Source organism: Arachis stenosperma, chromosome 3 (genome assembly GCF_014773155.1).
Source record: "Arachis stenosperma cultivar V10309 chromosome 3, arast.V10309.gnm1.PFL2, whole genome shotgun sequence".
NCBI lineage: Eukaryota > Viridiplantae > Streptophyta > Magnoliopsida > Fabales > Fabaceae > Arachis > Arachis stenosperma.
The window spans coordinates 16546692-16561424 of record NC_080379.1 but is presented as its reverse complement, the minus strand read 5'-3'; the positions used below and the strand labels follow the sequence as shown (position 1 = coordinate 16561424).

Below are 14733 nucleotides of genomic sequence, written 5' to 3'. Positions count from 1 at the left end.
AATGGAAAAAAAGGAAAATAAAATTTATAAAATTGTCCGTGTCCACTCTTCCAAATTCCGTGTCCATCATTGTCCTTCGTGAAAGAGTGGACACAAAATTATAAAAAACCGTCCCGGAGACAATATGTCCACTGTCCATGTCTCTGCTTCCAAACACTTTTTAAACAAGTGTTGTCCATGTCTCCGTGTCCTGCCCCTGAAAACAAACGCTACCCTAATTCTGATACACGCTATGAACATCCAACTTTATACGCACTGATTGGGCTACACGATACTTGTTTAGTTCAATCAATTTTACATTATTTCATAATGCTATTGGATGGATGTAGAAATCAATGATTCTAAATAAATACAGACAAATTAAAATTTAGGGTGTTAATAATCATTATCCATGTCAAAGATTGACACAATTTTGGGGGAAGCGTGATGTGTTTTTAACTTTTAAGGACTTCACACTAACCATGATCTGAAATTAAAAGGTGGCTACTCTAAAGGAGGTAATGTTATGACATGTCTATGATTGCTCATTTGCTCTACACTAAAACTGATCTTTTGCTACCCTGGTTCGTGCCTATTTTGTCTAGTTTACCACTTCTATCCAGCTTATTGCTTCTATTATTTTGTTTAATATTTTCATCACGGAATCATCTTATTATGTATTTGTCTAATCCTATTTGAGTGTTGATGTCCGTAGCTAGTCCTTGGTTAAAATGAAGCCTTACTACAAATACAAATACAAATACCAGGCCTCTTTCTAGGTGGACCATGTTGAGTCATTTGAAATTTTATTATATTCTATTACTCCAAAAGATGGAAGGCAAACTATACGACACATTAGGTAATTGATTATACTGAAAATGAACTCGCTGAAGATCTTATTATAAATGTTATATATGACCTCAATAATATAATATAATAGACTGTTACAACTATAAATTTGACGCCATAAATCTTATACTGCTAATGCTCTATACTATTATACCCTTCATAAAAATACCAACTGCATAAACAGGCATATTTTAGCAATCTGTCGTCTTAATTATGAATTTTGATTTGTATGGTATACACTATATTTTATGCCTTAGTACCTTAGAAAGTTCTCCAATCCCCACCTCCTAGTTAAATTCCTGGCTATGGCCCAGAACTTGATCACCTCTCTCCCACCCCCCAATGGCTACAAGTAACATTCACATGATTGCGTATCTAAAGCTAAACTAACGCACATAGTATATTATCAAAATGTCAAGTTATTTTTCTTGTTTTATTATAAATTCATATATCTAAATTGCCTAGCATTTAAATCATTTACTTTACAATTGCTCCTAACAACTCTTTAATCTTCTTATGGTACTTCCACTAATTTACATCAAACGTTATTTAACTTATGACCTTTGGTCTCAAAAACTAGAAACTAATTCAGGTTTTCTACACATTTTGGGAGGTACATACTAGGCAAAGGGAGACACTTTCATTTGTAATTGTCAATTCCAAACATTCCATGTCTGTCATTAGAAGCCAATTGATGTGTTGTCTCAAAATGATTTCAACAGAGTTCAAGGTTAAGCATCTTACTATTCTATAAATTTGCATCATTGTGAGAACTAAAGTAACTATGGCATATAGACTACACATGGCAAGCAATCAACATAAGTTCATTCAATATACAAGCAGTGGTTTTAGATTGCGGCCATGGCATGTCAGATTTTGAACTAACTGCCATCTTAAGTGTGTGGCATTGCAGAAAAGGCATTGAGCAAATGGTGGCCGCATTGGCAGTGGCACCATGGCGATCGAATACAAGTATGGTGGAAATGGCATTGTTTTTTGGAACTTTATAAATTAGAGGGGTGTCTTTTGGTCATTTTAATAACCCTAAATCTAACATTTATAAGTCAAACCTTCTCTAGTTCTCATATCCTGCCTCTTTCATGCCCTCTACTCTCTGCTGTTCACGCTCCCTCTCTGCTGCTAGAGGAAGAGGAAGACCACAATGAACACAACGGAGGCATGATGGTGCCATGACCAGCAGAGGAATACGACAGCATTGGACATTGTTCATTCATCTGCTTCTCTAAGCTGCTTCCTTTTTTTCTTTATATTTTGAACCTTCAAGTTTTTGTTTTTCTATTCTAATCCTCTTTTTCTTTTCCTATTCTCACCCTCAAATTTTTTTTCCTAATCTAAACCCTCAAATTGCTTCTGCTGTTGCTTAATTTAAATTAATATTATTATTTATGTCAATTAGAAATTAATTTTAATCTTTAATATTGATTGTTATAAAATGGACAAATAGTTTCATATTATTATTGATAAAGCATTAGTAGTTAGTAGCTTAGATATAAATTTTTTCCTTTGTCTTTTAGTAGTTTTATTATATATATATATATATATATATATATATATATATATATATATATATATATATATATATATTTTAATGTATCGGCCATTTCCGCTATTTGCCTCAACACCATCTGCTGTAACCTCATGATGGTTTTTTACCCTTCCGCCATGAGCCACCATCCACCATCAAAATATATACAGACAAGTTAAAACAGCCTAGAGAACAGACTCTTGGTTTGAGTTCAGAAGGAATCTATTAGCAATTTTGCATAAATGATTAAGATTGAAAAATAACGAACCTGATAAAAACACAATGACAATGCAGAGATTGAAGCCAAGAATTGCCGATCAACAAGCATATCTCACCACTTCAATGAGTGCTCCCCACAATGTGATAGAAAGATGATATAAGCTTTAACTAGGAAGAAGCAGTTCTAGGAAATAAAATACAAAAAAGATAAAATAAAATAAAATCCAACAACCTAAAAGCAGTCAATTTTAAACTCTTGCCACTATCACCACTACATATTATGTGTATCCATATATAGATTACATGTTACTCAATCAGAACCAGTGTACCATAGCAGAGTATTCCTAAACATATTGGTGAATTGAATACATCCTCCTATCCTTTAGAAAAAGTTATCATAAACTAAAGTCCTCTTACATACAGTTTCCCAAGTTTCATATCATCAACAATCCAACTATACTTGTTGACCCTATGAAACTGTCAGTGACGCATCCTAGTTGCTTATGCTTTCCTTATTAACTATTGTCTTTGTCATCCCCGATTATGAGTCTTTATTGCTATGACATTGATAAAATATACAATTGTTGTTCATGTTGTGTAGCATAAAATAAACATACACATTAATAACTTTTGTATATCAACCCAAACTCTACTAGAAATTGTTGTACTTATTTAAATGTTTTCTATTCAAATTAACTGGCCAAACCCTATATATCCTAGATTTTTTTTTTTAATTTTAATAGGTAATGTACCATTTTGTAAATTTGTAGTCAAACCTGTGCCTATGCAAACAACTAACAAAATTTGTAGCCAAGTTCGTTAAAAACTAATGCCATAAACTATATTCATGTTTAGACCTCCTAGTTACCAAATACATTAAGATTAAAACCCAGTTATTAAGCGGTCTCTGCTCCTGTCAACATTTCAAGCTACATCTCCGAGAACACATCAATTTAATGCTATATCGATAAATAATAAGGAATATAACTGACGGCCTCTTACAAAAGAAACCAAAAGCATGCCAATTTCCAAAATTTACAAGACATTTTTGCTTTGATTTACCCACATAGACTAAGGCTTGGTTTGGTAAAGCTTTCACTTTTAAAAGACAACTTTTTAAAAACTGCAGCACTTGCGTTTGGTAAAATCAAATTAAAAATGACTTTTAATAAGCACAAACACCACAATTGTGTTTGGTAAAACAACTTTTAAAACTTAAAAAAATTATAATAAACGAAGAATTTATTTTTTCAAATTCTTTAAAATTTTATATAATATTTTAAAATAAAATAATTTTAAAATAAAAAATTCATAATAAACATAAATATAATAAATAAACTCTTTTATTTTTTAACTTTAAAATTTTATATAAGTATCATAAAAAATTATTTTATCCTGAACATCATCATTAAAAATACCTAACTCAAATTTTAGAGACTAATAGTTTAAATATTTACTTGATTGTACTAATATAAATAGAGTTATCATTAGCCAATAATAAAATTTGTATGTAATCCAACGTTAGTACTGAATACGTCCATTACCCACATATATATATTGGCTCACCTTTACAGATCACAAAAAATGGGATACATATATCAAATAAACTACTCTTATGATTATATATATCTATATTTACATATGTATATACATGTTATTATAATTTTGACTAATGTTTATGCAAGGAAAATTTTATGATTGGTTTTCATAAACCAAGTCATCCTCTTCACATTTCAAGGAAGAGATAAAAAAACAAACATAATAGATCTACTGAAAATATACAAAAACAACACACAAAAAAATAATATAAATAGATAGAAGTTCATACCTAATATGTGATAGAGATGTATTTGTGTTGAAATTTGTGAAGATTAGGTTGAAAAATAAAAATATATGAAGACTGTGTTAGAATTTGTGAAGGTTAGAATGAGAAGTTAGAAATATATGAGGATTTCAATGGCAATATAATAGCGGGAAATATGTGCGGGAAAATAAATAAAATTTGATAAGCACAAGCCAGCTTTGAAAAACTCCTGCTTAGGTGCTTTCAAAAGCACCCTTAACTTTTAAAAGCCGCAAGCACAAGCACTTGGACTTTTTAATTTACCAAACGCAAAATGAGGATCACCTCTTAAAAAAGCTTTACCAAACCTAGCCTAAAAATTGTTATGGTTATTAAACTTCTTTTACACATCAGATGAAAGTATACAATGCACTAGTACTCTAGTCTTGAGTAAATGGCATCATCCTCCATAGTCCTAAGGAATATTAAATTATGTCTGGATATTAGTGAAAATTTTGTTCAAATTATTCTCCTAAAAATATTTTATTGGCTAGATTCAATTTAGGGCATAATAGTTAGTCTAAAATTTTACATTTTTGATGAAATTAGAACAGTAGTGATGAACAATGATGCACTACAACATTTTAATCCTCCACTATCAAATACGCTAGAAATGACAATGCCTTGAGGAAAAAAGTGCCAAAAGGGCGCTTCTCAATTTATTTTTCTGTTTGAATTCTTCTATGGAATAAGTATTAACAATTCTCTACATCAATACTGTTTAATTCTTCTCCTATTTAAACAAACCCCAGACGCTCTCATCAAATTAGATATCGTTGTACAACCTTCACCACTTTCTTAACAAACTCATTCACTTCTTTCCCAATAAACAACTTGCTCAATTTAGAAGCTATACCTATGGATATTGATGTCATGCATGTAACCAACCACACTAAGGCTTTGTTTGGTTGGAGAGAAGTGGAGGGGAAATAGAGGGGAGGAAAGAGAAGTTGCACATTTTTATGTGTAATTTATGAAGGAAGTTTTGCAACTTTTTTCCCCACCCTTTATTTCCCTTCCACTTCTCTCAAACTAAACAAAGCCTAAGGGATACGGCTTAGTGGTTATTGAAGCCTTTCTATGTTTCTCAGTCTATAAACCGAGTCTAACCGGACTTTCAAACTACTAACATATAAAAACAGTAATTTAAAAGTAGAATTGATTAAAGTATGAGTTGGTATAAGAAGTGTGGCTTTGAAATTAATTTGCAAGGAAAAGATTTTCCTCGTTTCTTTGATACAGCCAAAAACAAAATAATGGAATAAAAAACAATAATAGCTCCAAATAGGAATATCCCTTTTCTATGATAGTGTTGAGAAGTTATACACAACAACACATAATAATGGAAATTGCATAGCCTTTATCAAGAAACATTTTCAGAAAATTAACTAGACAGCACAACATATCATACCATAATGCAGAGGCATCAATGGACAATGGAGGCCTCTACTAAAGCCCAAAAGATAAACATTCATATGTATTGTCCTTACCATTAGCATCTAAGCAACATGGGCAGAATAAAACGACAAACTGTTAACAGAGCACAAAGGTTGAAACAACTATTCTAATTATAAATTAATTTCAAATTCAAAAGCCAACAAACTTAACTGCCAATGTACTTGAGATCCCAAAAACATCTCCATTAATATGATGGTAGCAACCTGAAATGACACAAGCAGCATAAGCAACTTGGGAAGTAGAATACGGGCATCAGATAAATAGTAATGTTATTGCAATAATACCACAGCAACATCTTTGGTTGAAATATGCATGAAAGCCAAGTAACCGCAAACGATGGCTACTCAATGTTTATTTCCTCGACCCTCAAAACCAGTGTTTCTTGTCTTGTTTCCATCTTTGACTGAGGAATGTTCAGTTGGTATTCTACCAAAAAAACGAATTTACATGATTAAATAATAAAGGGCTGACTACCAGAGAAAAGTTTAACCTTGGGTATATTAAAATAATGAAAACAATTTTGAAGAAAAAAAATAACATAAAAAACTTACAATTTTTGTTTCTTCACATTTTGTTTGATGCTTTTAACTATATCCATAGCCGTCCTCTGGTGCTCCCTTGTTTGAGAATGCAAGTCCAAACCTTCAACTGTTTCACAATCAACTCTACATATCCGGCACCAACCCATGCTAGCAGGCTTCCTTCTCACATTATCAAATGGCCTGGCTTCTCCCTAAAAAACAAATAGTAAATTATAAATAAAAGAAATCATTAAAATTTCCATCAACAAGAATGCATTTAACTTCTTTTTAAAAGGAAAGGGAGGAAAAACTCAATGCATTCAACTTAGCTATATGATAACAATAACAAGCATAAAAATACCATGTGAGCAATTGAAACTTAACTGGTAAAAATCCAGTATCATTAGGAAATCCAGGAAGAGAAAAGCTGCTCCTGAACCCAGGTTCACCAAGCTGCGGATGACCTGGCCTGTTTCCTTTGCTGAAAGATTCAAAACTTCGAGAGCCAGGATGGGCACCATAAACTATAGGTTCCCCTTGATGCAATTGCCTTGAAAAGTTATGCGGACCAAAATGTTCACCCCTTTGAAATGGACCAGCGAATTCATCTTGGCCAATAAAATTACCATCCCTTGGATGTTCACCCAATCGAAAATTACCAAAACCCTCAAACTCATCTCTATGCAAATGACCAGGCAGACGAGGAAACCGACTATCATGGAATGCAATGCCAAATGGCTCACCAAAATGACGTGCAGCTCTTCCATCAAAATCATCTATATCTGCCTTACCAACAAGCCCACCAGAGTGGGGCCGCATTCTATGGGGAGGCATATCAGGATATTCACCACCAGGACTTCTGGGAGCCATACCATCCATGTGATGTCTCCCATGTCCAGGACCTAGGCCAAGATAACCAGGGTGGAGAGTAGCACCTGATTTGTTAATGGCCTCATCATGGAAACCAACTGGCCTCTTCCCTGCCTCGAGTGGATCAAATGAATGATTTCCATATCTAGGAACTGGCTCAGTGTCCAAAGGCATCCTAGGGAATTTCCTGATACCATCTTCAAACTCTCTTCGATCAAAATTTTGATGTCCTGGTGCCGGGAAAGAGTTAAACCTTTCATCCCGGAAACCAAAATCATCAGAAGCATGTACTAGCATATTGGCAGTCAACCCACCGTGCATATCTCTAGAAGGTTGTGCACTAAATCGTGGCCCTCCAATACGAGATGAATTAGATGCACCAGCATGAAAAGGAGGTTCCTGACCTTGATTATATGGCGCTGCAGGTCCAAGAGACTGAGGTTGAAAGTTTTGCCCTGGTGTGCCAAATTGGGTGCCAATACCTTGCGGCTGCTTTAACATGGTTGCCTGTCCCAAATGAGGATCATGGGTAGGTACATGATTCCTTACAAAAGTAGAAGAGTGTCCAGAAGGGAGAGGATCATTTGGCCCTGCTGGACGTAGCACCTGTGATCCTAACATTGCAGAAGACCTCTGCTGGACAGCAGCATATTCAGTCATTGGCTGATGTTGCTTACCATGATCAGCAGCAGGTCTTGAAGTGTGTGCATCATCATTATTCACTTCATCAGTTTCAGACTCTTTCTTGGTTTCCATCTTCAGCAGAGGACCATCTTGATTCTCATTGCCCTTGGGAGCAGAATGCTCATTACCGTTATTTTCAGCAACCTCTTCCTTACCAACACTCTGACCCACTGAATCACCATTTTCTAATGAATTGACATTTGGGCCTGAGGTTTTCACGGCATTTTGATCTCCACCATTTTGCTTGTTCCCAGCATCAATAGGCTTTATATCCATTTTGACCTTTTCAGATTTCAACTCATTTTCTGATAACGATGCTGTATAAAAATCTTTAGAATTTTTAGCAAGTTTCCCAGTGGCAGAGTCAGTGTGCTGTTCAGTGGCATTGCCTTGCCTTTCATGAGGTGCTGGAGCCCCAGACTGCAAATCAGAAGATAGCTGCACTTGATTATTGGTCCCAACCAACAAATTATGGTTTTCGGGCAGGTGGCTGGAACCAGTTTGCCCTGGTCTAACTGGAATGTTATTAGCAGTGTGTGCAAATGGCTGTATTTGTATTGGATGATTGGGGATTGAAGGTTTTCCAACAGCATTTTGGGATTGACTGAGCTGAGTGCTATTTAACGGTGCAGGATTACCTTGTGCGGGTGGATAAGAATGCCTGGGAAATGAATGTCCTGGACCTTGAGGTCGTAAATGAGAAGACATGGGCATGTGTGCAAAAGGTTGCTGAGCCAAACTTTGTTGAACTGGTTGCAGGGTAGGACGGTGGTTAATTGGACCAGGTTGTTGATTGGGATTAAAAACCGGCTGCTGTTGGATAGGAGGGGTACCTTGGCCTTGAACAGGTGAAGGCAATAAAGCTGGCTGTTGCTGATTAGGAAACATCACCGGAGTTTGATGTGGGTGCATCACTGGAATTTGCTGAGGAAACTGATTCTGCATCAGGACTGGATGCTGAGCATGAGGCAGAGGCCCACTTTGAGCATGCATCTGCATACCATGTTGAGGAGCTCCTGGCTGAGTACTCTGGTGAAGTTGAGGTTGTGGTTGTGGATAAGATTGAAAGCCTGTTACTGCATTTGACGATGCATTTTGTCCTTGAGGTTGGACACTAGCAGTTAGGGACTGGTGAGGACGCATTTGGGACTGAGAAAGATGTTGAACTGGAGCATTAGGGTGTGCTTGTGAATGAACTTGAGGTTGAGAAACAGGATACTTCTGAGCTGGCTGTTGAATTTGAGGCTGTGAATGCTGAGCTTGAGAGTGAGGCTGCTGATAAGGAGGAATTTGCATATGTTGCTGAGGTTGAGGGTGAGGCTGGACAGCATGAGGAACTAGGGGGTAAGGATATGAAGACTGAGGCTGAGAGAGTGCTTGGGTGAGACCCGGTGGATTACTCTGTGGCAGAATCTGACCATGTGGCGTTACAGCAGGTTGAAGCTGCTGCTGTTGTTGGTTAACTTGCATCTGATTCTGTGGTTGCGGAGCCACAGGAGCCGGAACTTGTGGAAGCGGATTAGAAACTCCCTGCGGTTGAAGTTGAGGCTGCGCTTGGTGTTGGGCTTGTGGCTGAGGCTGGGGCTGGGACTGGGACTGGGACTGGGACTGGGGCTGGGGCTGGGGCTGGGGCTGGGACTGAGGTTGGGGCTGGCTGTAGGGCTGCTGGTACTGTGGACCTACTGGTTGCTGATAAGGGTAGTAATGTTGATACTGCTGTTGATAAGGATCTTGACCAGGGTATTGCAGGTAGTATTGTTGATATTGTTGCTGCTGATACCATTGCTCTGCGGTTGGTGCAGCAGTCTGAACATTCTGCGTTGGTTGAGATTGAGATGATGGGTTAGGTAGCTGACTCGAATCCTGCCCAGATGTAGTTGTTGTAACAGCGGTTTGAGAATTCAAAGCTTGTGAAGCCACAGCTCCAACTGGAGCAGCAGTCTGGTTCTGATCAGTAGAGGCAACTGTGCTGGTGGCTGAAGGTTCCTGGGTAACGGCAACCTGCTGTGCCTGACTTTGCACACCCTGTCAACCAAAAAGCATAAGAAGGCAAGATGAGCTACAAAATAAATCAAAAGGATAAATGTAATGCATGAGTGGAACTTACAGGACAACTTTGTGCATGCTCTTGTACTTGTCGATGCACTATTTGGATTCCACACCTATTGCAAACAACAGGAGAATTGCCAAAAACACATCCAGAACAATGAGATGTACACTCGGACAATGTTCCTTGCCATATGCATCCACTCCTGTGATATAGGCAATGAACAGGTATTTTTCCAATAGTTTCAGCAAGTGCCTTATTCGACTCTGTAAGAGGCTGCAATTAAATTGAGACAAGCAAGTTCATAAATTGGTAGATGCCAAACAGCACCAAAACAGGAGCATTTGTAAGTAGAAGCAAGACAAATACCTTAGAATCCGCCTCAGTGACCAAGTAACCATCGTATGGGCAAGCTCTCGTTGTGCTCACTACATATGTCAAGCATGGTTTGCAGTATAAGTGAGTGCATTGTGACTGCATAGCCTCGCTTGGGTACACAAGGAGGCGACAAACTGGACAGAAGTACTCTCCCGCAAGTGATTGAATATTGACAATGCACTCATTATCGAATCCCATATTGAACTATAACTTTCCCCTCAATTCCAACTGAACATAAACCCTGAACACGAACGAAGCCAATCAACACTACATTCTATCATTAATGAATCAGAGAAGCTCATTACTAAAGGAGCTGATAGTGCAACAGTACACATTATAGCTAGCACTAGCATATAGCTCAAAGGAAGAAAAACAGCGATGTTAGTTAATATAATCAGATTCGTGAAGGGAACAATCATAGAGCATTCGATTACGAATGAAAACAAGGAAAACAATGAAATAAATGGATTCGGATTAAAGCGGCAATGTCAAATAAAAATCAATAAGATTTCTCGAGAAATGTTCAGAACCTAAAATCTTGATAGGCGTTCCAATTCGAATAACAGAAACCCTCACTGCACAAAAAACCTGATAGGGAAAAGAAAAAAGAATCAATAGCAAGAACAAAGATGATTAGTCATAGAGAAAAAAGAAAGAAAGAAAGAAAGAGGAGGTTACCAGGAGCTTGAAGATCGAAGGATCGCTGCAAGTGTCAGTGATTTTGTTTTCGAGAGGAAGAAAGGGTTTGAAAATCAGAGATAAAAGAAGAAAACGAACACACAGAAAGAGGGAATGCGGTTTTGTGGTGTTGTGTATTTAAGAGTGATAGAAACGAATAAGGGTAACAGAGTTTGTTGAGCTTTGCTGCGTTGTGTGTGCAACCTTCCCATATGTCTTTCCGCCATTGAAGAAACGGCGGCGTTGCCTATTCATTTCTCTTTTTCTTTTGGGGTTTCTCTTTTATTTTTTACTCCAATTTAAAATATTTATGAGTAAACATCCCAAAACACCTGCCCAAGGCTTCCTTTGTTTACTATTTTAAAATATATAAGAAGAATATTTTCTTTTTTTACATCTTTTAAATTTTAAATTTTTATTTTAGAAAAAAATATAATCTTTTTATTTTTGAATGATTTCTTTTTCATATTTTTTTTATCCCACCTATAAAATAAATGATAAAATATCACATTTTACGATCTAAAATAAAATTTAAAATTTAAAAAATTTAAATTTTTATTTTTATGTGATACTTACACTTAATATGTCAGTCGATTCACATTTTGCAATCAATTGTAATGATTTATTAGTCTAATTTTTTTATGAGTGAAAGTTGTTAAATATTTTGATATGGTTAAGGAATACAAAATATCACAGATAAATAGTTAGTAATATTCACTCTTATATATTTGTTTTCATCTTGATATTCAAAATTTACATGCCTTCATTTTGCAAAAATAATTTTATATACAATGTTCTATATCTATTATCACGCAAATAGCATTTTGTAACATTTGATGAGGTATTAAAATAAAATTTGATAAAATTACAAGAAAAGTATGTGCGTGTATATATAAACTTTCATACAATTTATATTTTTAGAAAAAAGTGTTGAGTATGAAAGTTTAGATTTTATTTATGGCAATTGTAAATGTTATAGTTATATACAAACAAATTGTAAAAAGAGTTTAAAAGGTATATCTATGGTTGAGAAAATGAATTTTTTAGTAGAGATGTTTTATCCACTACATATAATAGTAGCTGACGAGATCGCAATAACAAATACGACGAAGATCGCAGGTGTAATATAGAAAGTTTAAAATTTGAATCTTTTCGAATTTGATAAGAATAAACAAGCTGATTCTAAAAATAACGTCAATTCAAATATGACGCCTATGAATGCATGTAAGGCAATAAACAAGTGCACGAGGGATAAACAAGAATGTTATGCATGGGGTAATTAATAATGCCAATAATTTGAATAAGTTATGTTTTTTCGGAGAAAAGGAAAGAGAAAGATAGTCCAAGACTCTTCCCTTAGACAAAAGGCAAGGTTTGATAAAAATAAATTTTCATACATTTTATATTTTGAGGGGAAAAAACGTGTTGAGTACTCTAGAAGAGGCGCTCCATCCACCACATGTGACGGTAGATGATAAGATGGTAGCAGCGGGTGTGACGGAAGTTGGTGGTGCAACGGAGGCCCTAGGTGCAACAAAAGAAGTTAAAAAAATCGAATCTTTTCAAATTTGGTAAGAATCAACAAGCTGATTCTAAGAATAATGTTAATCCAGATATGGCGCCTTTGAGCATACACGAGGGAAAAAACAAGTGTACAAGGAAATAAATAAAGATGTTATGCATGGGACAATTAATGATGTTAATGATTTGAATGGTCATTATTTTTCGTAGAAAAGAAAAGAGAAATATGATCCAAGACTTCTTTTTTCGAAAAAGGACATGGTTTTATAAGCGTGCACGAGGAAAAAATAAGTGCATGAGGAAAAAACAAGTGCAGAAGGGAATAAACAAAAATGTTATGCATGGGACAATTAATGATGTTAATGATTTGAATAGATCTCGTAGAAAAGAAAAGAAAAAGATGATCCAAGACTCTTCATTTGAAAAAAGGACAAAGTCTAATAAAACCACGAGAAATATGTGTGTGTGTTAATGATGTTAATTATTTGAATAGGTTACTGTTTCTCGTAAAAAAGAAAAGAGAAAGATTATCCAAGACTCCTTTAGAAAAAAGGACATGGTTTTATAAGCGTGAACGAGGGAAAAAATAAGTGCACGAAGAATTGAATAAAGACGTTATGCATGAGACAATTAATGATGTTAATGATTTGAATAGGTCATTGTTTCTCGTAAAAAAGGAAAGAGGAAGATGATTCAAGACTCCTCTTTTGGAAAAAGGACAAGGTTTGATAAAATCATAAGAAAAAGTGTGTATCAAGAAAAGTGTGTATGATTTTTCTCGTAGAAAAAGAAAGAGAAAGATGATCTAAGACTCTTCCCTTGAAAAAAGAACATGGTTTTATAAGCGTGCACGAGGAAAAAAATAAATGCACGAGGAATAAACAAAGATGTTATGCTTGAGATAATTAATGATGTTAATGATTTCAATAGGCCATTGTTTCTCGTAGAAAAGAAAAGAGAAAGAACATCCAAGACTCCTCCTTTAGAAAAAGGACAGGATTTGATAAAATCACAAAAAAAGTGTGTATATCAAGAAAAGTATGTGTATCTGTGTGTGTGAAAGTTTAGATTCTATTCGTGATAATTATAATTATTATGGTTGTATAGGCAGGTTGTAAGAAGATCCTGAAAGGTGAATATATGGTAAAAGAAAAGAATTTTTTAGTAGAAGCGTTCTATCCACCACATGTAACATAGCTGACAAGATTGCAGCGATGGCGGAAGGCACAGGTGCAATGAAGGAAGTTCAAAATTTGAATCTTTTCGATTTTTGTAAGAATCAACAAGCTGATTCTAAGAGTAATGTCAATCCAGATATGGTGCCTATGAGCGTGTATCAGGAAATAAAGAAGGCATTATGCATAGGACAATTAATGACATAGTTATAAATACTCGAATTAGTATTTTGATCGTTTAAGATTCTGAACTGATCTGGATTAGTATTTTGACCTTTTAAGAAAACAAACCAATATGAACCAGTCAATAGTTAGCTACATACCAGTCAATACACGTATGTCCACGGTGGTTCAACAGAACTAGTGAACACGCTAGAAAACCCTATATTGGAAATTAATTCCAAAAATAACAGCACATGAGAGTTGAACCTTATACAAGCTTAAGCTGATAGGAGAAGGCAACATTAATGTTTATATCTCTAACAATCACCCCCAAGCAAGAGTCTCTTTTGGGTTTGTTTGATGTTTGTATAGGCATTATTTTCTTTTTCTTTTTCTTATGCTATTTTTTTTACTTTTGGGACTCATCAAAAATCGAACTCTTAACCTTTCGGACATAAAACTCTTAATCACATTTGGCTCACTTTTGTCGGGGTCAGTGTACTCTGTAAAGCTATGATCACAAAATCCCTGGATTCCTTAAAAAATGACGAGAAGAATGTGGAAGCATGACTTGGCCCAACCAACCCAGTCCCTAAGCTCACATTGATTAGTAGTACAGAGGTAAATCTTGACAAATTTGAAATACCTTTTTGAGTATAGAAAAAGCTTATATGGCTTCAAACTTGTCATATTGTATCCACGTACAAACTCAGTCCTGATCCGATAGAAAGTGCTTTTGGTTATATTTGAATGGCAAAATTCATAAGGGCTAGATGACAGAAAAAGAAGCATGAAAGATCGCA

At 35.5% G+C, this 14733-nt stretch overlaps 1 protein-coding gene across 1 annotated transcript; it reads right to left on the bottom strand.

Annotated features, from left to right (window-relative positions):
- Positions 1-5711: 5711 nt before the first annotated feature.
- Positions 5712-11339, bottom strand: LOC130966798 (uncharacterized). The gene is made up of 8 exons (XM_057891621.1): positions 11073-11339; positions 10925-10982; positions 10386-10635; positions 10077-10292; positions 6800-9994; positions 6446-6627; positions 6179-6320; positions 5712-6097 (listed from the first exon to the last, which is right to left on the bottom strand). Exons 3-7 carry the CDS (start codon positions 10590-10592, stop codon positions 6239-6241), a joined length of 3882 nt encoding a protein of 1293 aa, XP_057747604.1. The 5' UTR covers positions 10593-10635; positions 10925-10982; positions 11073-11339; the 3' UTR covers positions 5712-6097; positions 6179-6238.
- Between the last annotated feature and the right edge of the window lie 3394 nt (positions 11340-14733).

What these genes read in the sequence shown, in the direction of transcription:
- LOC130966798 (XM_057891621.1), bottom strand. Translation starts at nt 10,592, where the DNA reads ATGGGATTCGATAATGAGTGCATTGTCAATATTCAATCACTTGCGGGA. An exon ending in TCACTGAGGCGGATTCTAAG is followed by an intron (nt 10,293 to 10,385) that starts GTATTTGTCTTG and finishes ATTTAATTGCAG; the next exon opens with CCTCTTACAGAGTCGAATAA. An exon ending in ATGATACTGGATTTTTACCA is followed by an intron (nt 6,628 to 6,799) that starts GTTAAGTTTCAA and finishes TTTGTTTTTTAG; the next exon opens with GGAGAAGCCAGGCCATTTGA.